The sequence below is a fragment of the Pelmatolapia mariae genome, linkage group LG3_W (assembly GCF_036321145.2).
Source record: "Pelmatolapia mariae isolate MD_Pm_ZW linkage group LG3_W, Pm_UMD_F_2, whole genome shotgun sequence".
Taxonomy (NCBI): Eukaryota; Metazoa; Chordata; class Actinopteri; order Cichliformes; family Cichlidae; genus Pelmatolapia; species Pelmatolapia mariae.
In genome coordinates this window covers 61449470-61477263 of record NC_086229.1, presented here as the reverse complement: position 1 = coordinate 61477263, position 27794 = coordinate 61449470, and the positions used below count along the sequence as shown (strand labels likewise).

The 27794-nt window shown below is 40.3% G+C and overlaps 1 protein-coding gene and 2 long non-coding RNA genes across 5 annotated transcripts; all 3 read left to right on the top strand.

Moving 5' to 3' along the window:
• The first annotated feature begins 1170 nt into the window (after window positions 1-1170).
• Window positions 1171-9453, top strand: LOC134624704 (zinc finger protein OZF-like). 3 transcript variants are annotated; one of them, XM_063469720.1, is made up of 4 exons: window positions 1171-1266; window positions 3488-3593; window positions 6988-7836; window positions 8108-9453. In XM_063469720.1, the coding sequence occupies exons 2-4, from the start codon at window positions 3576-3578 to the stop codon at window positions 8798-8800; spliced, it is 1560 nt and encodes a 519-aa protein (XP_063325790.1). In that variant the 5' UTR covers window positions 1171-1266; window positions 3488-3575; the 3' UTR covers window positions 8801-9453. The 3 variants fall into 3 exon arrangements, with proteins under 3 accessions (XP_063325790.1, XP_063325789.1, XP_063325788.1); XM_063469719.1 differs by lacking the exon at window positions 1171-1266 and having other exon boundaries at window positions 2975-3593; XM_063469718.1 differs by lacking the exons at window positions 1171-1266; window positions 3488-3593 and adding an exon at window positions 3813-4158.
• Window positions 9454-13736: 4283 nt separating this feature from the next.
• LOC134620180 (uncharacterized) lies at window positions 13737-14200 on the top strand. The gene is made up of 3 exons (XR_010092087.1): window positions 13737-13788; window positions 13867-14012; window positions 14090-14200. It is a non-coding gene; the product is annotated as an uncharacterized LOC134620180 (long non-coding RNA).
• Window positions 14201-20814: 6614 nt separating this feature from the next.
• LOC134617645 (uncharacterized) lies at window positions 20815-23703 on the top strand. The gene is made up of 3 exons (XR_010573555.1): window positions 20815-21021; window positions 22190-22528; window positions 22662-23703. It is a non-coding gene; the product is annotated as an uncharacterized LOC134617645 (long non-coding RNA).
• Window positions 23704-27794: the final 4091 nt, after the last annotated feature.

The window sequence follows — 27794 nt, the reverse complement described above, 5'->3', positions numbered from 1 at the left end:
GCAAAGTTATGCTTCACAGCATAAACCACACTGTGAGCAAAAAGAGTTGAAAGGCCTCCCACTATGACTGTACCAGACGCATCTCATTCCAAAGACAAACATGAAAATAAATGCATAAATGAAAAAAGAAGATAAAAATAAATCAGTATATATTACAACTGTGAGTCAGACTGGGCCTGTGCAGACGCCTCTGTGTCAGGAAACATCTTCATCCTGTGGGGTCAAGCGATCGGTTACTGAGGAATTTGCTTAGTACAGCGGACATATGAGATTACAAAGGAAACACAACTCACAGTGTGCATGTGAACACACATATGTATTCAGACCACCTTCACTTTACTGGCATGAGTTATGTTGTTTGCTGAACCAGTTTCCAGTTTGCATTGTGTGCCAGTATTCTGGGCATGTCCCACAGGGAGGCCCTGGGGCAGGCCCAAGACAGGCTGAGAGATTATATCTATCGGCTGGCCTGGGAACACCTTGGGGTTCCCCCGGACAAGATACCTGACATTTTTTTGTCTGAGACTGAGACCTGACATGTTTTGTCTGATACCTGATGACTTTTTTCTTGAGACCTGACAATGTCCTAAAATGTACACTGTACTGCACTGGTCACTTCCTTTTTGTCAATATTTAATCATTATTAGTCACTACAGCAGTGAGTTTGAACTCCATGTCAAATACTGAGCTTCAGTAAAGATTCAAGATGCAGTTATTTATATGTCCTATCACCTTAAATCTTAGTAAAAAGTAAGTAAGTAAAATTTATTTATGTAGGAAGGATGATACATGTTTTTTTATAATAAATTTGTTAATACTTCTAGATAATTTTTTATCCATAAATGTAAGTTTATTAATAAAACACCATATTTATGCCATTTTTATAAGGATATGGAATTGTACATGCAATCAATTTCAGACTCAACCAACAAAAAGCCTCTCAGAACAATATATATATGTTGATTTTTGCGCATACTCATAAGATAATTTTTTACCCCTGATTTTGTATGTTCATGTTCTGATAAAACTTCATCTGTTTGTATGTTGTATACTCATTATGTTTCAATAAAGTTCAATTTAAAAAAAGTACGTTCTAAACGAAGCTTCGGACATCACTAATCACGTGACTCTGGCCAAACGAATCATGCCTCGACGCAGTGCTTCTGTGTTGATCTTTTTGACACACGCACCGGAGCGTCAGCTTCAAGCGGACCAAAGCGAGCCTCTTCAGAGTGTAGCAAAACAGGAAACCACAGCTGGATGTGTGTAAGTGTGCAAACGAATAGATTAGAAGTGCAAGTCAGCCACGAGTATAGAAAGGTCAAGTTTCGTGAGTTGTTGTTCTCAACACTGATCACGCGCTCAACACTCTACACATACTTGCATCACACGCGCGCTCTCAAGCATTAGCATCGTACGATTGTGGGCGTCTCGTGAGGTGCAGGCGTTACCATATAACGGAAATCCCCATTGTTCTGTAGCAGTGGTTCTCAAACGTTTCACTGTGTGTGTGTGTGTGTGTGTGTGTGTGTGTGTGTGTGTGTGTGTGTGTGTGTGTGTGTGTGCGCGTGCGTGCGTGTGTGTGTGTGTGTGTGTGTGTACACGTGGGGTGGTGTTCCAGATTAACTGGAGTTGGTTGAACAGATGTGTGGCAGACTTGCCGCTACCGACAAAAAGGCAAATAAACACCAAATGTGTCATCTGTGACATTTGTGAGGTTCCCTCAAACACACTACGTTAGTCTTGTTCCTCTTGAACAACAAAATGTTTAAAAATGTCGCGGGTTTACCTGGTGATATTCTCATGCCGATGCTGTTCACAGGACAGCAAGAGTAAACGATCGGGAGAATCTTGTCTTCTCATTGTTCCCCTCGTACGTGTTATTACTCCGATTTCAGCGTTTTTGCTGCACAATTAAAGCGTGCAGTTTACTTTGTGTGCGCTCAAATGGAGTCGAGTCAGCGGCACCTCTGGCCAAGTACCATAGCCCACAGCCAGATTAACTTGTGACACACACAGTAGCGGTTTTTGATACGGGCGACACGGGCGGTTGCCGGAGGCGGCATCGTGGTGGGGGGCGGCATCACGGGCATTGGCAAAAAATTTATAATTTACAGTTTGATGATTTAAAGTCTCTCACACAATCCCTGGAAAGGGGAGGGAGGCCTGCTGCTTCCAAACAGAGCACATTTCATTCATAATGTTGTAAATCCAAGCTCATTATGTATTCATGATTTGAATCCTGGTTTGTGTGAAATCCCAGAAATAAACCTTAGACAAAGTGAATCTGTGAACTAAGGTGTAGGTCTGTTAGGTTATGTTGTGGTGATCCTCGAGTTGGGGGATTTGTGTTCATACTGGAGTGCAAAATTAAAACCAATGGAAGATGGAGAAGAAAAGTTCAAAGTCATCAGGGGCTCAGTTTAGAAAAAATAGAAAAGAAGAGGAGAAATGAGCAAAAGATACAGATAAGCAGATGTGTGATTGGATAATGGCAGGTCATCCTGAAACAATCAGACTAAACTCCAAACAATACATTATGTTACATATTTTAATATTAATTAGTGATTGTTAATTGTTGATTGTATGATGAATTATGATGACTGTTTGGTAGCTGTTTGCATATTCTCTCTCTCTCTCTCTCTCTCTCTCTCTCTCTCTCTCTCTCCATATATCAATCAATCAATCAATCAATCAATATACTTTATTAATCCCGAGGGAAATTATATATATATATATGTGTGTGTGTGTGTGTGTGTGTGTTTCGCTGATGAATTTCGACAACAGTTTTATGTTAATGTACAATCCTTAACATGTTTTATGTGTGTGTGTGTAAAGTTCCACAATACATGTGGAACTTTCTATTTTGTCTGTTTTTGTGTCTTGCAAATAAACCTTTAAAATAAATTAAATTTTATTATGTATTTATGTTTGGCCTACATCAGTAAGAAATGCCAAATTATATACACAAAGTTATAGAAATCACCACTCCCGTTATTCATGATGATTTCAATAACATCACATAATAACATGTAACATCACATCCTGTAAACATAGTCTGCCTGTGTCTTTTCTCTGGAAATGAACATTTTCAGCCAATATAGGTAATACATCAACATGGCTGCCATGTCTAAGTTAGGAATATTTATAATGTCATTTCCAAAACTTGCATATGATCTGCAATTTGTAGCAGATCTACTGACTGTCACAGAGCAGCTGGAGCAGTCTCAAATGGAGGTCAGTCCACTACTGCTTAATGATTGGTTTCAGTCTTGACAATCCTCATTGCTGCCATTGCATCTTTCAATGCCAGCAATGAAAGATGCAATGCCAGCATGCCAGGTATCAGTGCTCAAACCTTCTGTGTTTGTTTCCAATAAGTTGCCCACCTTGGGAAGCAAAAATGTGTTCTTTTACTTGTCAGATGAACATATGAGACACTTTGACTGCAGTGTGGAGCCTAACAAAGATCTGTTTTGTGTCCCAGCTGATCAGCAGGAGGAGAAGAGTCTGACGGAGCAGCAGAGGAACATTTTCAGCTACTTGGACTCAGCTCAGCCACTACAGAGAAAACGATGAGCTCAACACAGAAGGTGACAGACAGAGCAGGGCGATATGACCAAAAATATTTATCACGATATACATTTGAAAATTTGCGATAACGATGTAGCTGACGATATAATTGACACTAGACAAAATACTTTACAACTCCACAACTTTATTAAAAAACTCATCAATGTATTTTCACTTAAACAAGCAGCTGTTTTTATGTGCATTAAAGTTATATAAAAATTTAACAGTGCAAATGCAAATTCCTTGCTGACAGTTTAACTAAAAGGCATTTCCAGTGGAAATTGGCCGACATATCCTGAGCATAAACATGTATAATATCCACAAAACTTAAAAAGAGGTTATACAGTCGTGGCCTAAGGTTTTGAGAATTGCATAAATATTGGAAATTGGAAAAGTTGCTGCTTAAGTTTTTCTAATAGCAATTTGCATACACTCCAGAATGTTATGAAGAGTGATCAGATGAATTGCATCGTCCTTCTTTGTCATGAAAACGAACTTAATCCCAAAAAAGCCTTATCACTGCATTTCATTGCTGTCATTAAAGGACCTGCTGAGACCATTTCAGTAATCGTCTTCTTAACTCAGGTGAGAATGTTGACGAGCACAAAGCTGGAGATCATCATGGCTGTATCCCAATTCAGGTTCTGCAGCTTTAAAGTACGCAGCCTCAACGGCAGTGATGTGTCCTGTGTGTCGAAGCTTCGATACCTGTGTCGGGTAATCTCGGGAGTTTTTGTGAAGCGCGTATCGAGGCTTCCTTTGATTACGTATGCAGTGACGTTCGAGGCCTCGCGGGCAGTCCGTACCACGTGACTGATTCAGGAACTGTCTCGCCGGTTCGCGCCAGATTTGAAATGAATGGGCAGCAAAACACAGCTGATTTCCCATCACACTGTGTTGTGGAATTGAATTAAGCGAACAATTGATGAACATAATAGGTTATGGAGGCATAGCAGGGAAAGGTGTTTTGTTATCTATCTTTTACAGGCGATTCCAGAACCAGAGCAAAACCACGGAGGGGTTGGCGAGAATCCAGGAACCAACCAGAGAAAGGGAGACCCCGAAAAGAAGCACAGAGCACAGAGAACCTCAGTTCCAGAGAATGTGTGGTTTAGGAGACTAAAAGCTTGTTAGACACAGGTTAAATGTGAGCATAAAAGTGATGAAGAGTAATGAGAAGGACTTTAGTTATAGTTTGCAGGATTTCTATGTTATGTAAATTGCCCAAGAATAGTGTTAAGGCCAGATATATGTTACCCGTAGAGGGGGTGAAAAGCCAGGAGTAAATTTTAACTCTATAGAGGCTGTTTCCAAAGAGTGATAAAAAGTAATGTAGGACCTGTTATTAGGAAAAGCTAATTATATCTGTTTGGATTTTACCGTGAGCAGTGAGGGAAGTCAGAAGTGGGTTTAAACTGGGATTCTACTTAAAAAGGGGGTGTCATGGTCCTGGGCCACGTTGGCCCAGTATTCTTAGTTTTCATGTGTTTTTGTACTTTTGTTCTTTCATTATGCCATGGTTCCTAGGTTCTGCCAAAACGTTCCTTATTTGATTACCCCCTGTGTGCCCCTCTGTGTATCTGTGAGCCCTCGTTTCCCCTCCTTGTGTTTCATTCAATATTTTTCCCCAGCCCGTTATGTCTGTCCTCTCTCTCTCCGCCTGTCTAAACCTCTGTGCACTTCCTGTTTTACTTTGACAGTCCCTCGTCACTATGCGTCACGTTGTGTTCACTCCTGCCCTGTCTCGTTATGATTATCAGTGTCACCTGTGTTGCCAGTGTATTCCCACTTCCCTCGTTAACCCTCTGTGCATTTATGTCTGCGTCTCCCTCAGTTCTGTGTCGCGTTCTCCCTCATTCACAGCCGTGAATATGTTATAGTTTCCAGTTTAGTTTGTATGGTTTTCCTGTCCAGCAATAAAGCTGTGTTTTGAGTTCATTCCTGCCTCCGTGAGCTTGCGTTTGGGTCCTCATCCTGCCTGCACACAGCCGCAATCATGACAGGGGGTAATAATTAAGGGAGGACCGTTCACAGCCCAGCGCAAACGTGAGGTGCTGTCTAAGAGCTAGATGTTTCTTATATTTTAGCTATTACTGTCACATGAAAGTAAAACTTAATGGGATAAATTAGGGTTTATGTCGTCTTTTAAAAAAGATGAAAAGGGGGTCTGTTGGGATTTAAATATATATTCTTATTATTATTTGCTGATTATGTTGTTTATGTATAAGAGGCCCAACTCTGAGTACAGTCTGTGCCAAAAAGTACTGACAGGAAACTACATGCTTTTGCAGGAAATAGGAGCTGCAGCCAGAAAGTGAAACTAAGCAGAGTCTTTGATCGAAACTTAAAGTGTGTGTGACGTCTAGAGGAAGTATATACATAACTAGGCTTCCTGTTTGTGCTTCAGACCTGAGCTTATGTGTTCGTGTGTTCAGGTGTCCATTCCTGGGAATGAAAAATAGAGATCATCTTTTGAGCTTTGACCAATTTGAGCCATGTCTTTATCTCCGTAGGGAATACAAAGAACTGGGATTTAATACTTGTAGTTATAAAGAAAGCAATACTGTTAAACACAACACATTTTTTTTCTGCTCAGCTGCAGTATCCAGATGAAATACATAATCATATTACACAGTTTTCAACAAACTGCAACTTAGTAAATCCTCGAGTTAAAAGTAACTTTGTGTAAAACTGTTATACTTAGAGCAACTTTTAAGTGGAATAAATTGCCTTATAAAATTAGAGAATTAGCAACTATTCAAAACTTCAATGAACACTTAAAAGCTGATTTATAGAGCTTTTAGTTGTTGTAAATATTGTAAGAGATGATTTGTTTTTGAAATTTGTGTAATGTGTCTCAATGTTATTGATATTATTATTATTATTATTATCATTATTATTATTGATTGCTTATATTTTAATTGTGAAACCCCACTGTGGATGTAAAATTATGTGGATATTTTGAATCCACTTTCCACCTGTATTTGAAGGAAGACGAGCAACCTCTGTTGTGGAAACTAATGGGGTTCCTTTTGAATAAACAAATAACCAAACATAGGATTTATTATCAGTAAAAGATTATATATAAATCTATAAAATATTATAGAAATATGTAATAGGAAACAACAATATGATATAAATTATAAAATAATATAAAAGTGTGTGTGTGTGTGTGTACAATCAGGAGGGATGGGCATGATTTCAGTGTTTAAACAGTCATGAATTATTTTTAACACCAGGTTGGATGTAATGTGTTAGAACTACCAGCAGGTGGGGATAAGAGACCTTTAAGGTGTTTGGTGCCACACTCCACCTTCAGGTTTAAAACTAGTGTTAATGGAGGGAGTTTGAAGGTTCAGGTGTTCCACAACTGCATTTCACTCACTGCCTCTGTTTGTATCTCTGTCACTGCAGGACCAACATGGAGCGAGAAGTCAGCGCTCTCAGGAGGCCGACAAACCTCACAGAAGAAAGAGAGAGAAAACGTACACCTGTGACGAGTGTGGGAAGGATTTTGCTGTGAAGGCTAAACTAAAACAGCATCAGGTCATCCACACTGGAGAGCGACCGTTCAGCTGTGACTTGTGTGGAAAGTCTTTTTCCAGGAAGGGTTCCCTAAAACAACACCAACTCATCCACAGTGGAGTTAAAGCGTACACCTGTGATCAGTGTGGCAGAGCTTTTAATCGCAGTAGCAGCTTACAGAGTCATCTAGTTACCCACTCTGGAATTAAGGCATACAGCTGTGATGAGTGTGGGAAGGATTTTGCTGAGAAGGCTTCACTAAAACGGCATCAGGTCATCCACACTGGAGAGAGACCGTTCAGCTGTGACTTGTGTGGAAAGTCTTTTTCCTTCAAGGGTTCCCTAAAAAGACACCAACTCCTCCACAGTGAAGTTAAAGCGTACAGCTGTGATCAGTGTGGCAGAGCTTTTACTCACAGTAGCAGCTTACAGAGACATCTAGTTACCCACTCTGGAATTAAGGCATACAGCTGTGACATCTGTGGAAAAACTTTCAGCCACAGAGGAAGCCGAAATATACACCTACGCATTCACACCAGACATGATGTGTACTGCTGTGAACAGTGTGGCAAATACTTTGCTACAGACAAACAGTTACAACTACACATGTTTAACCACACTGAGGGACGACCTTATAAATGTGACCTGTGTGAGAAGACTTTTAAATCTCCACGTTACTTGAAACTACACCACCAAATCCACACCAGAAAGAGACTCTACAAGTGCAGTTACTGTGAGGTATGTATTTGTATTTTTATCATGTTAGCAATTCTACTGCATGGAAAAGCAGCTCTGAGTGATTATTCAGATTTTCATTTCAGTTATGATTTTATTATTACTGTAGTGTTATGGTGGTAGTATTATAGTTATTGCAGCCCAGTAAACTGAGTGTGTTAACTGAAACAGTAAAATGTAATGGGACGTCTGCAGAGATGCTCTTTATTTCAGGCGACGTTCAGGATAAAAGTGTTGAAGGACTGACTTACACTGTCTTTGTGTCTTTGTTTAGAAGCAGAGCGACACAGAAGGATCCAGTTCTCAACCCTGTCATCACTGTGGTGGTGGGAAAGAGTTTCATTGTGACCTCTGTGGAAAAACTTTCAGTCAGCAAGCCACCCTAAAAACACATCAACGTAGACACACTGGAGACAAACTGAAATACTGCAACGAATGTGGGAGAAGCTTCACCAGATCATATGACTTAAAGAAACATGAACTGATTCACAGTGGGGTTAAAAAGCACCTCTGTGATCAGTGTGGGTCATCCTTCACCACTGCAGGTGAGCTTAAAATACACAAACGAGTCCACACAGGAGAGAAACCATACAAGTGCAGACACTGTGACAAAAGCTTCTCACATTCAGGTAATCGTAACAAGCATGAACGTACACACATGGAAGGAAACTACAGCTGTGACCAGTGTGACAAGAGCTTCAGGATTCTCAGTTCATACTCCAAACACAAACGATCCCACGTTACTAATAAACTGTTTCACTGTTACCAATGTGCCAAAACATTCACTTCATTGTCTGCTCTGTGCAAACATCAGAGTGATCACTCAGGGCTGAAATCACTCCCATCACTGGATCACAGTGAATCTGAAGAGACAGAAAGATCGTCTGGTTTCAGAGTCAGACTCAAAAAGCTTGAGATCAGGCTCCACAGAGTTCAGATAGAATCATTTAAACTTGTGTTGAACTGAACTGGTTGCTGGGCTGAACTTCTACATAATACAGATGCACATGGGATCTTATTTTCTGTTGTTTTACTGAGTCAGTTTTGTCCTTTTTTCTCTGTCCTGGTTTTTCTCGTCTGTAAATAATTGAAACTCAGTCAAATAGTTCATTGTTCTCCAGCAAAACGTTTTGAAAACTCATGTTTAACCTTTAAAACTCTGACATGTTTTAGCACACAAGGCTTCATCGGGGAGTTCACTCATGATTGGACCATGAAAATAAAGGTTTTTAGCTCTTTCAAAGAGAGTCTTGGAGGTGTTTGATGTTTTTGTTTTTTCTGAAACCACCTGAAAGAAAAACTATTTTTCTTGCTTTATGTAGTGTGCAAGTTTTTAATGTTTCTTTCATCTGTGATGTTCTTGAATGTGTTCACATGAAGCTGGTACAAATAAACTGTCCTTTTAGCTTTAGCTCCTAATTTATTCATTAGTTATGGATGTAGCACAGCAGCAGTTTCTTGATTAACACATGGAGGGTTCAGAATCTGATGGTAAATAATGTTTTGTGTCCTTGTACACATCATACAGCTCAGCTGTTCCACAGATGTCAGGTTTACACAGTGGGATGGTTTGTAAGAACGCAGCTCTCCTGTGGATAAATCCTTACTCTTAGTCCAAAGATGCAGCTTGTGGGAATAGGTTAATTGGATAATCCAAATTGCCACTAGGTGTGAATGTGCGTGAATGTGAGTGAGAATGCTTGTCTGTCCCCGTGTGTTGGCCCTGTCCAGGGTGTACCCCGCCTCTCGCCCTATGACAGCTGGGATAGGCTCCAGCGCCCCCGCGACCCTGAAAAGGATAAGCGGAAGCGAATGGATGGATGGGACTGAAGTGACAAATGGAAACATGTTTAAAAAACACAATGTGAGAGAGACGTTGAGGTCCTTAGAAATTACCCTGGGTTTTTCTGTCACCCTGCTAGATGTTACACACCTCGTTATTGGACTGATTTCTACTGCTGGACTATTCCTGCGGAGAGTCACAATACTCTTACTAATTAGCTCCCTTTCACACCTTTGGGGATATTTATTTTTGTGCTTGCAGTGCTGTGAGCCAGAACAGCGAGAGAAAAATCTGCAACAGCAACGAGCTGAATGCTTAAGTGAATCCCAGCAGCTGCACATGTGCTACGCTGATTTAGAGGATATCTTTGCTCTGGATTTATATTAATACTTTTTCATTTCTATATGATTCTTCTTGCATCTAAACAAAGATGATTCAATTTGATCAATTTTGATGGCTCTTCGTGCTCGGGTGTAAATGAGATGTAACATTTGCTTTTGGTTTGGTTCTCCTGTACAGAACCTTGCAGTACAACAGAAACCTAAAAACATTATTTGTAGTTGTTATTCTTAGTTGTTCTGATGCCTTAATACCACAGGGTGTAATTATGAAGTTATTGAGCTGCACATACTTTACGACCTGCTTAAGTTCGAGGTCACGGCGTCTGTAGAGCAGCTGGAACATAATGAAGTCTACAAGATTAAAGTTTTGTCTTCTCTTATTGTTCTTTCTGCTGCTTGGTTTGATGGATCTGAGAGCTTTTGTTTTTATTACTGTTATTATAATTATCATTAATATTTTACTCTTTAGAAGCTTTGAAATAGTGTTTGTGTTTGAAAAAATTGATTTAAGAATAGAATAGAAACATCTGTCCTTCTGAAAATCGCCCAAAGGCACGGAGACAAAGTCAAAGGATGCAACCTGTAACTTTCTCTTCCTTCATGTCAGTAACATCATCGATTATTTATATAAAATGCATATAGCAACAGTAACACTTTAGTTTGGATTTCATGATTTCTGTAACTGGAAAATATTATTTTGTTTAAAGACAGAAGTGACCGCATAGTTGCAACATTAAAGTGAAATATTTAATAGTCTAATAACAGATTAAATGCTGTGTTGAGGCTGTTGTTTGAGAAGGAGAGAAGCTGCAGAAAGGCATGTAAGACTGCAACTCTGCTTCCTGGTCCCAACTCAACTCATAGTCATATATTAGGGGGTTTAATAAATTTGTCCATATTTCTAGAAATGAGAGCTGCTCCATCCAAAGTGGGATGGATGTTGTCTCTCCTAACAAGACCAGGTTTCCTCCAGAAGGTTTGCCAATTATCTATGAAGCCCACATCGTTTCTTGGACACCACTCAGACAGCAACTTAAGGAGAACATGTGGCGAAACGTCACTCCTGGTCTGTATCCCAATTCAGGGTCTGCATTTCCCTGAATTCTACGGATGTGGCTGTGTAGACTTCGTGGCCCAACATATCCCAGATTGCATAGCGCGGCGGTGGGTGTGGATAATCTTGCCAAATAAAACGGTGGAAGCGGAGCGGCCAAAGAGTAAACGTTTAAAAGTAAGTACTGATATGATGTCTCAACAGGACCTGGAAAAACTAGTCCATGCATTCATCTTTAGCAGGCTTGATTACTGTAACAGCATCTTTACAGGTCTACCTAAAAAATCAGTCAGACAACTACAGCTCATTCAGAACTCTGCTGCTCAAGTCCTCACTAAGACCAAAAAAGACCAAAAAAGTGGACCACATCAGTCCAGCTCTGAGGTCTTTACACTGGCTGCCTGTCCGTCAGAGGATAGACTTTAAAGTTCTGATGATGGTCTATAAAGGTCTGAATGGTTTAGGACCAAAATACATCAGTTACCTCCTGACCCAGTATGAACCTTCCCTCAGGTCATCTGGATCCAGTCTTTTATCAGTTCCCAGGGTCAGAAAGCGACACGGAGAAGCTGCATTCAGCTTTTATGCTCCATATATTTGGAACAAACTCTCAGAAAGCCTCAGATCAGCTGAAACACTCAGTTTATTTAAATCCAGGTTGAAGACTCACCTGTTCTCAGCTGCATTTGAATAAAACACCAAATCCACACTCTTAAGTTAAAGGTTTTTAAAATCAATTTTAAATCATGCTTTTTATTTGTTTTTGTTTTTTAATGTCTCTGTAAAGCACTTTGAATGGCCTTGTTGTTGAATTGTGCTATATAAATAAACTTGCCTTGCCTTACTGAATATTATGCCACTTATTTATGTGCAAATGTTTAATAATGAAGAACATTAAAACATGACTGTTGGCCACATGTCGGCAAAGTTATGTGACATTAGTGATGTTTGTACTAACTTGGTTTTAAAGCCTTTACTTTAAAATATACGCTGTTCGATAGTTGACCTTAATCTTACAGAGAATGTGATGATTTTATGGATAATTAAAGTCAGTCATATATCCAAAAACACAACAAGCTGAAAGTCAGTGATGCTGCTCGGTTTGCAGTCCTGAATATCACGGCACAAGCAGGATTCACTGCACTGTTAATGTTAGCTGTGTTATATTGCTGCCTCTGTTCGGTGGTGTCGAGCCAAACGGACTTTAACGTGTGTTTGAACGAGCTGACGGTTCACTCGTTAAGATGAAAGAAAGATGCTTTAATCACAGGAGTCACACATGTGTCCACTGGACCATCTGGAACTCTTCTTGTTTAGCACCCGTAATAACACAAACACTAAATCCTCCTTCTCTTGTGCTATTTTGTAGCAGTGTGTACACCTGAGACTGTCACCTGTCTGTCTGTCCTGCACTCTCTCTCTGTTTCTTTCTCTCTGATTGTGGAATAAAAGTATGAACATGTATTTATAAGTTACACTTGTGTTTGAATCCTGCAGCTTATCACACATTTGATTTCCATGTGTGACAACTGCAAGTGTCCAGAGTGAGGACAGACTGAGGGACCCACTGCTGCACATCATCTGTGAGGCTTTGCACCCCTGATGATCCACCAGGACAAACTCAGCAGTGTGTGAGGAAGAGGAGGAGGAAGAGCCAGCAGCAGCTGACAGATGGAGAGAATAGACAGACTGTTCCCTGTTTGTGAAGGACTGCTAGAAAAGTTTAACATAACTAATTGTCTGTCCTGAATCAGTCTTATCAGGTAATGTTCAAATAATGTTATCATTCCAGTGTTTTCAGTGTGGGAGAAAGTACTCAGGGCCTTCAAGTTACACACTATGAAAGGCAGCAACAAGTTTATTAGTTTTGGACATTCTACCTGCTTCCTGGTCTTGGATAAGCAGAAGAAGATGGATGGTTATTCAGCCAAACGGGAAGCAGATGGTTCTTCTTACCAACAAAAGGGAAGCTGCTGCTGATGATGATAAAGGAAGCTACATCATTGTCAGAGGAAAATTGTACATAATGTGATCAGCTGCATGGAATGTGCTCTTTTAGGATCACTAAGCAAGCAAATGTCTACGTGACTTTTTACATGAACTCTTGTGTGATAAACTTATTTACCAGCAGCTTCCTCTTTTCTAAGAACATGCAACTTAGAAAAGGGGAACCTCAGCTCTGAGTTCTTAGAATAACTTTGTTATCTTTGTACACACTCAAGCTCGTATAAATAAAGATTGCAGACAGTGATACAGCGCGGGTCCGTGAGTGCCTCTTGCGAGTACGAGCGCTCTATGACCGTCAACTGCAGACAACTGCAGTGTTTGTGTTTTCTAACTCAGATGTCTCAGCTGAAGAACTGTGGGGTAATTTTTAGAAATCCTCCATCAATCATTTATATAAATGAATGCACAAAGGATACAAACTGAGAGGAGAAGATAAGTTATTAAATCAGCTCTCTGATGGGTCAAAACCCGGTCTGCTCTCATGTGATGTGTGCACAGTCTGCTCTGTGTGTTGGTACTGTGTAGATAAACTCAGAGCAGATACACAAAATGAGTCCGACTGCAGCTGTTTTGAATCCACATGATTTCATTTATTATTCAGTTGTTGTCATGGTCCGCGGCCCGGCGTTCGAGGAGCGGATGGGATGCTCATGCCCACGGGCGTGGCTGTTGATTCCACACCTGCATCTCATCCCGGGCGATCAGCAGGTGGACTATTTCACCCAGCCCAGCCTGCCGATCCACGCCAGTCCGTTAGTCGTCTTACAGCGGTGACGTATTCTTACGGGGAGTGATTGTGAAGACCGTCTTTTGTCTGTATGAGCGCTGATTGTTTCCTGTACACTCAGATAACAGCTCGGCGTGTTTTTGAGCCACCTGCCTGTCCACCTGCCCGCCTGGAGTTTGATCACTGTCAATAGCCTTCTCCTCGCCTTCCTGGTGCTCCCCGCGGACCCTCACCCCTCCCTCCGGCTTCCACGGCCCCGCTTTGACTGTGAGACTCTTACACTCCCCCTCTTATGCTGCTATTTTCCCCGCGCCCCAGTAATTCTTTTCCTTTTTCTGTTACAGCCTCCCACGGTCCCGTTCCCGGCGTTCCTGCGCGACTCTCTTCCCGGTGCCTCGTTTTCTCTAGTTTCACGTGTGTTGTTCTTTTACCCTCCCGGGACACCCTTGGTTAAAATAAAGTTTGTTTTTTGCGTACTCCTGTGTGTGTTGGCTCCGCTTCTGGGTTCTGCTCGTGCACTGAACTTCGGTTCATGACAGTTGTTGTACATTAACAAAATTCCAAGAGCAAAAAGGAACGTCAAACAGAAGGTTTTACTGTTTTACTACAACATAACAGTCTAACAGCTGGGTGGGACATTCCCAACATTTACTGTCTGGTTTCATCATTATAAACATTTTAATGAAATAAAGATCACTGTGTGTGTGGCTCTGATGGATTATTTATGAAACAGAGCAGTAACTTTGAGTGAACAAGCTCACTGGATTAATTCAGATGTCAGTGTAAGTGAGGAGGCTTTTTTTGCACCTCAGGGCCACCAAAAAAAAAAAGAGTTACAGAAATTTTTTGTGAATGTACGACACTGGACTGTTTTTCTTTTTGTTTCATTTGTACTTAAGTAACATTGTTGAGAGTTTTCTGGACTAAAGTTAAGCTGAAATATATCACAAATATATAAAGAGAAACTGAACTAAAAACTTGAAAAGTGGCTCTTAAAGTTTATATTTGTTGTATATCTGACATTCACAACATGTCAGAAAAATACAGAAACATTAAAGTCAATAAAGAGTTCTGGTTCTTCTTCACTCTGGTAAATTTAATTCTGTCTATGAAGTGCCATAACATTGTCAAAATAGATGCAAACTGTTTGTTAAGTACATTATTATAAATATCAGTAATATGTACATTGCTAGTAAATCGTTTTAGTTAACCCCAATAATCTGCAGCTACCACAGTTTGACCAGTAGAGCAGAGATTAAATGCGAGTCAAGATCATTTGAAGCTCACCAGAGTTTTTAGTCTTCAGCAGTTTGAAGCTCATTAATGTGCTCCTGCTGTGCTTTCTTTATAAGCTGACATTTAACAATAAAAGAATAATGCTGTGGTGTTAGTGTTAGTGCTCGTGATATAGGTCTTAGCTGATCAGTGATATTTAAAGACAAACAATTATTATTGTGTATTTTTACTTATTTATTAAAACTATATATCACACTTTACTTGGAAAAATGACAACATGAACAGTTTATGAACTTTTTTTTTACACTTCCAAGAACTCTGATTTCCACGGCCTTGAGTTAAGTTTCTGCTCTGAATTCAGAGTTAGGCATGGGTATCGTTTAGGTTTTATCCGATACCAGTACCAAACTGGTACTTTTGAAACGGTGCCGGTGCTTAAAGAATGGAGAACACAAAATTGGTCCCAAAACCTCACATGTTCAGCTGTTTTTTTTGTAAAAATATAACAATGTTAGCCTTTTCTGCAGCTATGGGGCATATATGTAGCTTACCATCACCAGTGTGTGAATGTGTGTGTGAATGGGTGGATGACTGGATATGTAAAGCGCTTTGGGGTCCTTAGGGACCAGAAAGGCGCTATATAAATACAAGCCATTTACCATTTACCATATGGTATCACTCTTGGCTGGAAGCAGTGCATAATGGAAAAAACACAAACTTTGTCCAAAAACCTCTCATGTTTAGCTGTTTTCCACTTTTTCTTTGGTCATTTTAGCCTTTTTGGCCAGGGTGAAGGGAGCATCTGCCACCAAACAAGAAGACAGCCGCATGTAACTACGACGGTGTTTGCTAGTTCATCTTACATGCATTAACCTGGTTAGCGTACTCAACGTGAATTACACATGAAAAACATTAAGCTACTCACGCAGAGAAGAACGGCTGCTGCTGCCATCATCATCGTCATCATTTCTGCTACACTGGCAGGGCTAGGGGCCAGGACTCTACTCTTCGGGTTTTTGGGGATTGTTGCTAACTCCGGGTCAGATTACAGGCACCACACCCGCAGTAGATGTGCTTGGTGGGAGGTCTCGCAGCAAGCTATCAAATAAGGCGCATTTCTCTGCTTTTTTTAAAAAAAAACACTATGCGGCGCACTTTTAAAAAAACGCTGACACCTCAAATCCAGGTGTTTCATTGGATTTGAGGTGTTACCTCCTTTGACAGTATCACAGTATCAGCTGTGACCGCTTCGCCTTGGGCATTTTTAATCTGTACCTCTGCTCTAAAAGAACGTACTGGACCCGCCTACTATCCTCGGAAATGTAAAATGATTGGCTAGAATCCAAAGTGCATCACAGCTCAGGGAAAAAAAAGCACAATGTGCTGCTTTTCGGTCTGGTTACTACCGTTTATGTCAGAACCGGTGCCATCCCTACTGCTGAGTTTGACTCTATCAGCTTCTGCACTGATATAATTTAAACAGACAGTCTTCCACTCCTGTCTTCAACCCACTCACAGGAAGCGCCAAAACGCTGAAGTTCCAAAAATGGAGAGGTGCTCAAAAGCGGACAACATCATCTTCATTGCTCTGCGCTGTCCCCGAGGCGCTGCAGGGCCTATAACACTGACGGTGTCATAAAACACCGTGGACGGACACGTTCTCAAAAACACCATTCCTTCCCTTCTCTCCTCCTGGTTCCAGAACTTTCTGTGTGTCCTCAGAAATCCTCAGTAGGTTTTTATTCTTTGACTTTTAGATTAACAGTGTTTGATCTCCTAAAACCAGAGACAGGTTCTCGGGATCAAAACATTGCCCGTGAAAACAATCAGACTGATCCACAGAGTGCCTGTTGCACTAATTTAAGAGCTGGCAGGGCGGCTGACCCGCTTTCTCACGCGCTTTCTGTGTGCAGCTGACGCGCACACAGAACATGTGGAACATCACCCACGCGGTCTTTACGGCTATGCTGTGGAACATGACATGATATTTGCCTGTTCGAAGTTGATTCGCATGTATCCATTGGCTGGTCTGGGCCCAGTTGGCCAATCACCCTCTAAGGATCACTACAAATGAGCAGTTCCCTGGCCAGCTGGTGGCTGCTGGCTTGTGCTGTGACAAACATTTGCGAACAGGCTTCTTTGTGTTGTGTGTGGTGGGAGGCTGGACAGGTAAGCTGGGCTAGCCTATACACTGGTTGCAGGTTTTAAACTGTTAGACACACTAGGTTATGCGGTTAATGCCACTTTTGTATGTTTTTACTAGTGATGGCCAAATGAAGCTTTATGAACCATTGAAGCTTGTATTGAAAACGGTTCATTACTCGAAACTTTTCAACACAGTCCTCTCTGGTGACATCTGGTGGCCAAAACAAAACAAATGCAAACAGCCAGAACACAAAGCTGGAAAACCCACTGACCAAAATCAACTCAAAATACTCCCACACAACAGAACCAAATCTCTCAGTAGAATGATCCGTGGTTTGCTATCTGTCACCATCAAAACACTCCAAAAATCCCGCGAATGATTCACTTCCTTCCATTTGAATCAGGTACCGAAGCAGTTACGTGCGTAATGAAGCTTCGGACGTCACTGGTCACGTGACTTTTGCCAAACAAAGCAAGCCTCGACACAGTGCTTCTGAACCAGTGTTGTTTTTTTCCACACACGCTGCGGAGCGTCAGCTTCAAGCGGTTCATTACTAATTTTTTTACTTTCTTTGATTTGGCTCAACCGCCCGGTCCTCCTCCCCCACCTCTTTTCTTTTGTTAAGTTTGACTATCAAGGCAAGCAACCAATAAATCCTGCCTGATTCTTAACTGTTCTGTTGTCACCTCCTTCATTGCTTGTGGTTGTCCGGTGTTGCTGTCTCCTTCCTACCTTTGCCTCCACCATGGCGGGGAGGACGTAACAACTTCGATTCCAATCAGATTTCAGAAAAGTTAGACTGGTTTTAGATTTCAAAATGAGAGCCCTGTGAAATTGCCAGAATGCATATATTATGTATTTGTTTCACCTCCAAATTCCATTAAAAGTAAACTTCCTGTTTATATGCAAAGCTTCAGTCTAAGTGAATGTTAGGTGAGACAACTTTAGTTTACCAAAGAAATGCAGAAAATATGTTCCAACCAACAATAAGCCAAGTAAAAAACAGAGTGCTACAATAGATAACTACAATAGATATACAGAGGAAGTTAATTTTATTACCCTAAAAAAAATTGGAATTTTGACCACAGAACATAAATAACAAATGTTAACCCTGAGAAATTTTACAATCCAATCATTTCAAATTTGATGCCTAATGTAAGTATCAAAAATGTTCTTTTAGACAGGCAGAGAGGAGTGGACTGTTTCAAAGTAGGAAAGACATCTGTGTTCAGACAAATCTAAGTTTGACATTCCTCTTGGTAATCACATACGTCATATTCTCTAAGCTAAAGAGGAGGGAGACCTACAGTTCGGTTCAAAAGCCAGCATCTCTGATGGTATGGAGGTGCGTAAGTGCGTACGGTATGGGCAGCTTGTATGTTTGGGAAGGAACTATGAATACTGGTTTTATAAATGTTTTAGAGCAACATATGCTCCCCTCCAAGTGATGTCTATTTCAGGGAAGGCCTTGTTTGTGTTTGAGCAGGACAACACAAAACCACATACTGCAGCTATTACAACAGCATGACTTTGTCAGAGAAGAGTAGAACGAGCAGCTGTTTCCATTATCTAGAGCCTTCTTCACTGTGTTTCATGAAGAAGAAGCTTATTGAAGGGGAGAGGAAGCAAAGTTATGCTTCACAGCATAAACCACGCTGTGAGCAAAGAGAGTTGAAAGGCCTCCCGACTGTATCAGATGCATCTCATTTCAAAGATGTGATAGTCTGATCCAGTTAAAGAGCCAGGCTCTGCTTACAAGCTGCACATCAGGCTCATAAAGGATCATATTTATTAATTCTACAGGTGACAATAAACCCTCCCACACAGATGCAGTAATTTAAACTCATCTATCTTCATCAAAGACAACCGCAAACTATTCAGCTGCTAGAAACCTTTATCAAAGCAACACTAAAACTCCAGAAAGTCATAAGTTTGATGCTCAGACACCTTCAAACTGATTTGAAAAGAAGAGTAGATGCTACACCCTGGTAAACAGGCCCCTGTCCCAACTATTCTGAGACCTGTAGCAAATTTGAAATGAGCTCATTTAGTGGATGAAGTCGTATTTTTTCTGTTTAAACATGTGTTATGTTATTCATGTTAAATAAAATAAATACAACATTGGTTAATTTTGTTCAAATTTAAAGAATGGCCCCACTATCCTGGAATTCAGCTTGTAGTTTAGTTTGGCAAAAATGCTTTAACTGCCTGATGAGGCACTGATGGGAGTGTTTACTGACTTATTACAACTGTGAGTCAGACTAAGCCTCTGTGTCAGGAAACAACTTTGAGGTCAAGCGGTCAGTTACTGAGAAATTTGCTTAGTACTGCAGAAATATGTGATTAGAAAGGAATCACAACTCACAGTGTGCACGTGAACACACGCACACATATTCAGACCACCTTCACTTTACTGTGATTATGTTGTTTGCTGAACCAACTTTCAGTTTGGATTCAGGAGACAGACACCATCTTACTTTTAAGATTAGCCTTAAAACTTTCCTTTGTGATAAAGCATATGGATAAGACTGGATCAGGTGACCCTGAATTCTCCCCTAGTTATGCTTCAATAGACGTAGGCTGCTGGGAGATTCCCATGATGAGAGTTTTACACTTCAGTCATGTTTTTCACTCAATGTTCTTACACACAACTCTGCATTTAGTTGTTCGTTATTATTAATACATGGCACACTGTGGTTTTGTCCTGTCTTCCTCCCCTCATCCCAACCCAGTTGCAGTTTTTCTCACTTTCTCTAAACCTAAACATTTAAAATGCTGGGTTTTTTCATAACTCAACTCCTGGGTAAAAGCCGTAGGTTCGTAAGTTGGGTTAGTTTGACCAAATATTGGTTCAAAAGTTGCGACTCGGGACTTCTTGATGCATGCTCAATCATCCAGTTAAGTAAATCTCACTCAATCTCAGCTGACTGCATGTTTTTCCAACCTTATAAACAGTATTTTTGGCCGTCATGTCTGCAGCCTGCTAGGCACTCAAAGAAAGCTGGACTTCATTGAGATACCAGCTATTTGCTCTACGGGGGAGTCATATTAAAAACAGTCTCCACTAGATTTTGTTCTTTTTACTTTTAATCTATTGTCTTGGCTATTTTACTAAGTCTCTGAAACGAAAATGTATATAAATGGCCCACTTATTATAAATTCCCTGGCAAATAAAGGAGAAATAGTTTGTGTATCAGGTACTATTTAGACTTGATCCTGTTGGCATCATTGTGTCCTTTATTTTTAATTAAATGCATATTTAGCTCAGGTTAATATCGATCGTCCAATATCTTGATCAGATTCCACGCACATTGAGTAAGACATTATGCACATAAGACACGACATCCACAGGAGTGCACAATAAAAACAAACATAGTCGGATAAAGTTTACTCGCTGTCTGTTGAGCCGCCTATGGACCGTGTTGGTCAAAATTCGCTTATAATAATTTAAGACATTATCTCTTTTGGGTTTTCTTTTATGTTTAGAAAAGAAAATAATTTAGTCTTTTGTTTAGTTGCTTTTTATTTTATGTATTTTGATAACTGTAATTAAAATCAAAGAAAATAGTTCTCATGCACAGTCGGTGTGGGGATCTGACGTTTCGGTATCAATCCGCAGACTGGTATAAAACCGCAGGAGCGCCAGAAACAGACTGTTGCTGTTCGGTCTGTGTTCTGTGCGTACAACTGAAGGTTGCACTAGTTTGGTTTTGAATTTTGAGTGCGGAGGAGACATTGCCCCTAAAACTATCCGACTGATTCGGAGAGGAGAGTGCCTCTGTTCCACTAAATTAAGACTAAAAGGTCAACCTTCTGTGTACGCACAGAACATGGATGACATCATCCGCACAGTCTTTACGGCTGTGCTATGGACCCTCGCCTCATCCCACGAAGGTAAGTAGAAACCACATGTTTAAGTTAGAAGGCTTTTGTTTTCTCTGTGTAAAAGTTTCTATAAAAGGCCTGCTGGTTCTTGAATTTGCAGTCTCTATTCACTATTTAGTCACTATTTTTTTTAAAACAATGTTTAGCTCTCAATAACTAGAAGGCGAGCAGATGTGTGAATTATTGTTGGTGACACGAAACTGCGTGAGCTGCCGTTAAGCCAGCCTCAGCTTCGAGAAGGTTTTTTGCCTGTTGTGTGCGTGTGTATACTAGATATTGTGGTGAGAGAAACCGACACCATATTTCAAAATAAAAGCCCTTTATTCTCGCCTTATTTTTTTCCCTGTCTCATTTAAAATTGTTATTAAAAGTGAATTTTCTGTTTCCACAAACTAATTTCACCCTAGGTGGACAGTAAACATTTTCACAGAACTATTATGTCAATATCAAGTCAGTCTGATTTTTAGATTTCAAAATAAGAGCCCTTGGAACGTGTTTATGAGCCATTCTTCTGAATTCAGAACGTCCTGTTTATACAGACTAATTTCACTTCAAATCAACAGCATACATCGTCACAGTGCTCCTGGATTAATGTCAGTCTGGTTTTGGATCTCAAAGCAAGAGCCATGTGAAATTGCCTGTATACATATATTATATATTTATTCTCGCTCCAAATGCCATTAAAAAGAAACTTCCTGTTATTTAATTAGCAGGTTTGTATATAAAGCTTCAATCTAAGTGAATGTTGAGTGAGACGGCTTTAATTTAAAAAAAAAAAAATGCTGAAATATGCTCGAACCAAGAATAAGCAAAGAAAAACAAGATCACTTGCCTACATCAGATGAAATTGTCCTGAACCGCCACTGTGCCTCAGAGCAGCAACATCTTTCGCTTGTATGTTTCCGTCCTCCATTTGATTGGCTACTTTTTTCCTTTTTTTTTTTTTTTTTTTTTTTTTTTTTAAATGTAACTGGGAAAATTGCTATTTTTACTCTTACTGAATTCTCGCAACGTTTTCAGCTGATACCTCTTTCAGAGCCACGTATCTCTCTGATAACAAATTGTGTGCCAAATGTCGATGTCGGTGTCAACTCTGCCTCCTGTGGTTCAGCGGAGCTAGGAAGCCTTTCTTTGCTAAAACCTTTCTAACCTCTGCTTTGTGTTTTTATTGTTTGAGACCACAAAAACTTTACAATTAAATCTGGACAGAACATCACTCTCCCATGTCGAGCTTCAAACACGTCCTTCATAGCTGTAGAGTGGAGCAGATTTGACTTAAAGCCAGAATATGTACTTTTAAGCCGTGACGGGCACTTTGACCCACACAGCCAGCATTTATCTTTTATGAATCGAGTTGATCTGCAGGAAAGAAAGATGAAGGATGGAGACGTGTCTTTGATTCTGAAGAACATGAAGATTGATGACACTGGAACATACGAGTGTCGTGTCTTCATGGAAGAAACACGCTCATGGAAATCCATCAGCATCATCTACCTGAGTGTTGTTGATCCTCCAGGTGAGTGAGTAGAGTTGAGTGTGTGTGTGTGATCAGAGGTGAAGCTGCTTCCTGGTTGTTGTTTGTTTTCTAAAGATGTTGATGAGACTTTGTAGAAAGCAGCTGACACCTCACACCTGTTTCTCACCTGCAGGTCCGCCAGTAGAGAATCGACCTGTGGGACTGATCATTGGAGTCATCGTTGGTCTGTCAGCTGTGGTGATTTTTGTGGCCTGTCTCATCTATAAAAATCCTGAAAAAAGACAAAACATATTTCTTGTTCCATCTTGTCACGAACGGATACGACATTTCTGTAGACGAGCAGAGGCTCATGTAACATCGGCAGTAATATAATTTCCCTTCCCTTTCCCCTTTCATCCCCCTTCTTGAATTGCCACCTTATCGTGGTGGAGGGGTTTGTGAGCTCAGACAATCCTGGGAGCTGAGGTGTTTGGAGCGTTCAGCTCCTGGTAGGGTCTCCCATGACAAACAGGTCCCAGGTGATGAGCCAGACTAAGAGCAATTCAAAAAAACATTGTCCTGTTTGTACCAATCATGTGGACAACAGCTAAATCTGATTTAGTGACCTAATGTTACCTAAGACATGATTGCGGGTTATAAAAACCTGTGATAATGAAAGGACAATATGTAACTGTTAAAAGTAATAAAATCATTTAAACTTGAAACACCAGACCACACAACTCTGTACGAACACACCAACATTTTGGCTGGTTTGGACCAGGTAAAGACAACATTCTGTTGTATCCTGTAAATTCAGCAGGATACAACAGAATATCCAGAAGGTATACTGAAAGTATACCAGCTTTCTATTGACTGGGACACTTCAGGCTAAATTATGTGTTCACTGCATCTAAAAAAACAATGATGCTATGATGTTGTTGTGTTTATTATCAGGTGATTTGTATGTTCATGTCAGTAAGAAATGGAATCAAAATTCTTAGATTAGCAGTTTTATTGTTGCTGTGCACTGAAAGCAGCAGTTTGGGAATCAGATTGTTGTTTAAAATTTACTTGGTGAAATGTGTTTGTTTGTTGTTGTTTGTTTTTTTTGTTTGTTTGTTTTTTTTCTCTCCTCTTCAGTACTTTGTGTGATCCTGATACTGACTGTGATCAGTGTGACTGCAGCCATGGTTGGTTTTCTGTGCTGCAGAACTGTTAATAAAAGCTGTTTATTGCATGTTTGGTCTGTGTGTCTGGTCTCTCTGGTAGCAGTAACTCAGATTATCAGTGGTTAACCCTTTGGCTGCTGGTTATTGGTGCTATTCTATCACACCAGAGTGATCTTTTTTTTTTTTTTTTTAACTTCAAAAATTAACTACAATAGATATACAGAGGAACTTCATTTTATTACCCTAAATTAAAAAATGAATGTATTTCAAATCACAGGTAGCAGTGGTGGTGTTGTTTCAACACTTTTAAGTGTGTTTAAAAGTGTTTTAGCCGCGTCGTAATCTTCACATGTCTGGTCAGGTTGTCAACATAGGACATGTTTGCAAAAATGCTCAGATGTTTTCAGAGATTTCACTGCTGTGCTAACAGTCAGCATGCAGAGTGCACCGAGGGGGTTACGTCAACCGGTTTGTTTACATATTCCACTCTCCGTGTTCCACATGTTGCATTCGCAGATTCTCATTTTCACCGAACGATCGTCTCTTTCCGCCTGCTTCTGTAACATAAAGAACGAGCTGACATGTTTCTCACGACACCAGCGATCAGCTCAACAGACCGTCAGTTTACCTGCATGCATCCTCCTCACCTGTCAGCCGTTTAACACCTGCTGCTAATTCAAGAAACACGCCCACGTTACCTGGTGATCGTCACAGTTTAACTGGGCAGCCGGTGCTCGATATAACGCAATGTCAGCGCATTTTTCTGCAAAAGATAAGTAAATATAGTATTTTTCCCGAGGGCAGAGCTGCTGGAGCTCGTTTCCTTACAAGGCACTTTATAGGCGAAGCCACTTTATCAGCAGCTGAGATGTGCACAGTCTCCTCTGTGTGTTGCTACTGTATAGATAAACTCAGAGCAAACACACAAAATGAGTTACGCTGAGGCTGTTTTGGATTCACATGATTTAATTTATTTATAATTTATTAATAAGTTGTTGTTCATTAACAAAATTCAAGAGAGACAAAGAAAGTCAAACTGTCTCACTGTTTTGCAGCAACATAGCAGTCTGACACCTGGGCGGGAAGTTCCCAACATTTCCTGTCTGGTTTCAGTCATTATAAAGATTTTAATGAGATAAAGATCACTGTGTGTGTGGCTCTGATGGATTAACAGAAGCTTTGCTGCTGAACTGTTTTTGAGCCTCATGTTGATGCCACTAACAAAAAAGTTCAGCAAAGCCTTCTCTTATTAAGGAGATTGAGATCTTTTAATGTATCATCTGACATGTTGTCCTTGTTTTCAGACGTTTTATGGAATCTGTTATTTCTTCCTGTATCACTGCTTGGTTTGGTAACAAGAATTTGAAGAATAAGAATTGGTAGGGACGTTTGGTGAAAACTGCCAGCAAAGTCTCAGGGCATTGGCAAGATGGGCTTTTGCCCTTTTTTAACAAGTACCTGTGAAGAAGACCAAAAGACTGCAGGTTTCCTTTATCCCTACTGCAACTTGTCTCCTTAATGGTAAACAGCTGTCTTGTGGCTGTTTATAACTGTTTATTTTAAGCTTATTGTTGCCTTTGCTGCTAAACTAATTTACACTTGTGGGACAATACAGTATTGAATTGGACTGATTCTGTAGAAAAACAGTGAATCAGTTCCAACAAAAGAAACAGGTGGAGCTTTGGGGCAGCTTTTTAGAAACCTCGATGCTTTTTTCTGCTATGATTAAGACGATGAAAGCACCAGCCTCATGTGACCTCGAGTATTAACAACAACAGCACATAATCACCAAGCCATTAATCTCAACCTCCTGAGACATTTCCAACATCATGTGATGCTGGAAGCGCCTGTGCTGCCACCTGCTGGATGATTTATAAAACACAGCGGTCACGTGAGGGAACATTAAAACTCAGTTGATAAGTTCAGATGTAGGAGTAAAGTAAGGACGCTGTGTTTTGCACCTCAGGGCCTCCAAATGAAAGATGTGGTTATCATAATTGGGCTTCAAATCAGCAAAGATACACAGAAAAGGAGGTCAGACATCAACTAAGGAGAAACAGAAGGACAAATGGAACAATATTATCATCTCTTATGTAGCAGGTTTATCAGAGAAACTCTTCTCCAAGCATGACATCCCAGTGTACTTGAGACTCAGCAACACACTCAGACAAAAACTGGTTCATTCTAAGTGCAAAAACTCCCAATCACAAATTTAACAACGTAATATATGCTGTATAGTGTGGCGAGGAATGCTTAGACCTCTACCTTGGAGAAACCAAGCTGCTTCCCAAAAGGTTCTGTTCATCTGGGCGTAGCGTTTTTAGTGGGAGAAGTTTTTTGTCACTAATCCAAGTGACTACTTCAGTCTCAGCTGACTTCAGGTTTCCCCAATATTATAAACAGTCCACTGAAGAAACAAAGGACCATGAGGTCAGTTTCTTGATTATTAATATACAAATTCTCATGACCATTAATCAACAACCACTGATCAAAGAACACTGATCAATGGCCATGAGTACCATTCACAGAGAGTTGGGGAATGGCTGCAATCACAGCATTGTAAGATGGTGACAGATGTACCCTTAGGCCCCCTCCTCGATTCAGAGATGGTCTTTCCCTCTTCACGTAAATGGCCTCCTTGACTCTGCGCTCAAACCAGCGTTCCTCCCTGTCCAGGATGTGTACATCCTCATCATTGAAAGAGTGTCCACTGGCCTGTATAGGTGTAAATAGACTGCAGAGTCCTGGCCTGATGAGGTAGCTCTTCTTTCCATTCACAAATATCAAAGCTTTGACTAAAGTCTAGCTGGGATAACAACATTTACTCAGGGCCTTCTTGATGTGATGTTCTTGTTCTGAGGACACTCTGCATATTTTGCTGTGGCTTTCAAATGGACAACAAGGAAGTTAAACTAACGTAGTGTAGCTCATGTTACAGTCAATTGTTTGATTGTTCAATTTGTCAATGGTCTGGTATGAAGTAGAAAAAGAGGGCTTTTCCATTTCATACGAGACAACAATATAAACCACTGCAGAACAGTACCTGCTATACCTATAGCATCTAATCACTTTAATAAAATATAATGGTCAACAGTATTGTACGCTGCACTGTTTATCAGGACAAGCAGAGATGAGTCCACTGTCAGAGGCCATAAAATCATTTGTAACCTTCACTAATGCTGTTTCTGTTAGTATCATTCATGAGCAGTATTAGTTTTCTTTTAAGATCCAGAAGTCTGTGATGAGTTTCATAGTTTGTAGCAAGTGTTTTACAATTAAAGGACCGACATATGAACATAAAATAAATAAATAAATCCACCCCACACAAAGCAGATGTTACTTTATTTATTTTTATTTGAGTAAACTCCAAAAATTCTAACAGACAGCTGGTGCTTAGAATAAAGTTGAATAAATATTAAAAAGAGATGATGTAATCATTTATGTACAGGCTGGAGTCTTTATGATCAACATGCTGGTTGAGATGCTGCTCCTCTCAGTGGAAATGCACGTTCTTTTTCCTCCTTGTAGAAAAAAAATGTTAATTTTAATTCAAAATTCACAGTTTAAAAAGAAATCCAGCACAAATGAGCATCTTATAATAAAGTTAAAATAAAGACAAGCAAATGGTTCAGTCTAACATGTGCTCCAGTGAGACATTAAACTTCAGTAAAACTATGCAGTTATGAAACTTTAATCAGCTGTAAATAAAACAGTGAAGTAAACGTGACCTGACAGACAGAATGAATGAAGTCCAGTGTTTAAACACTGAGAGCTGAAACTCAGCAGAGGTTTTAAAGCTGTGTGCGGTGATTGGACATCAGCCACTGATAAAGTGGGTTCGTCTATAAAGTGCTCTGTAGTCTTCTAAGTGTCCATGTCCTCCTAAATCCTGTCAACTTTAACCCTGATCAATCACCCTGAAGAAAACACAAACTCCAGCAGCTCTGCGCTCAGAAAACAAATGACATTTATGTATTTTGTGCACAATATTGCACCAACATTATATTATATCGAGCTGCAGCTGCCCAAGTTAAACTGTGACTATCACCAGGTAACGTGGACATGTTTCCTGAATCAGCAGCAGGTGTTAAACAGCTGACAGGTGAACAGGATGTACACGTTCATGTACACCTAAATGATTAGATTTCAGCTAAGCA

What these genes read in the sequence shown, in the direction of transcription:
- LOC134624704 (XM_063469718.1), top strand. Translation starts at nt 4,018, where the DNA reads ATGAAGAGTGATCAGATGAATTGCATCGTCCTTCTTTGTCATGAAAAC. An exon ending in TAATCGTCTTCTTAACTCAG is followed by an intron (nt 4,159 to 6,987) that starts GTGAGAATGTTG and finishes CTGTCACTGCAG; the next exon opens with GACCAACATGGAGCGAGAAG. An exon ending in ACAAGTGCAGTTACTGTGAG is followed by an intron (nt 7,837 to 8,107) that starts GTATGTATTTGT and finishes GTCTTTGTTTAG; the next exon opens with AAGCAGAGCGACACAGAAGG.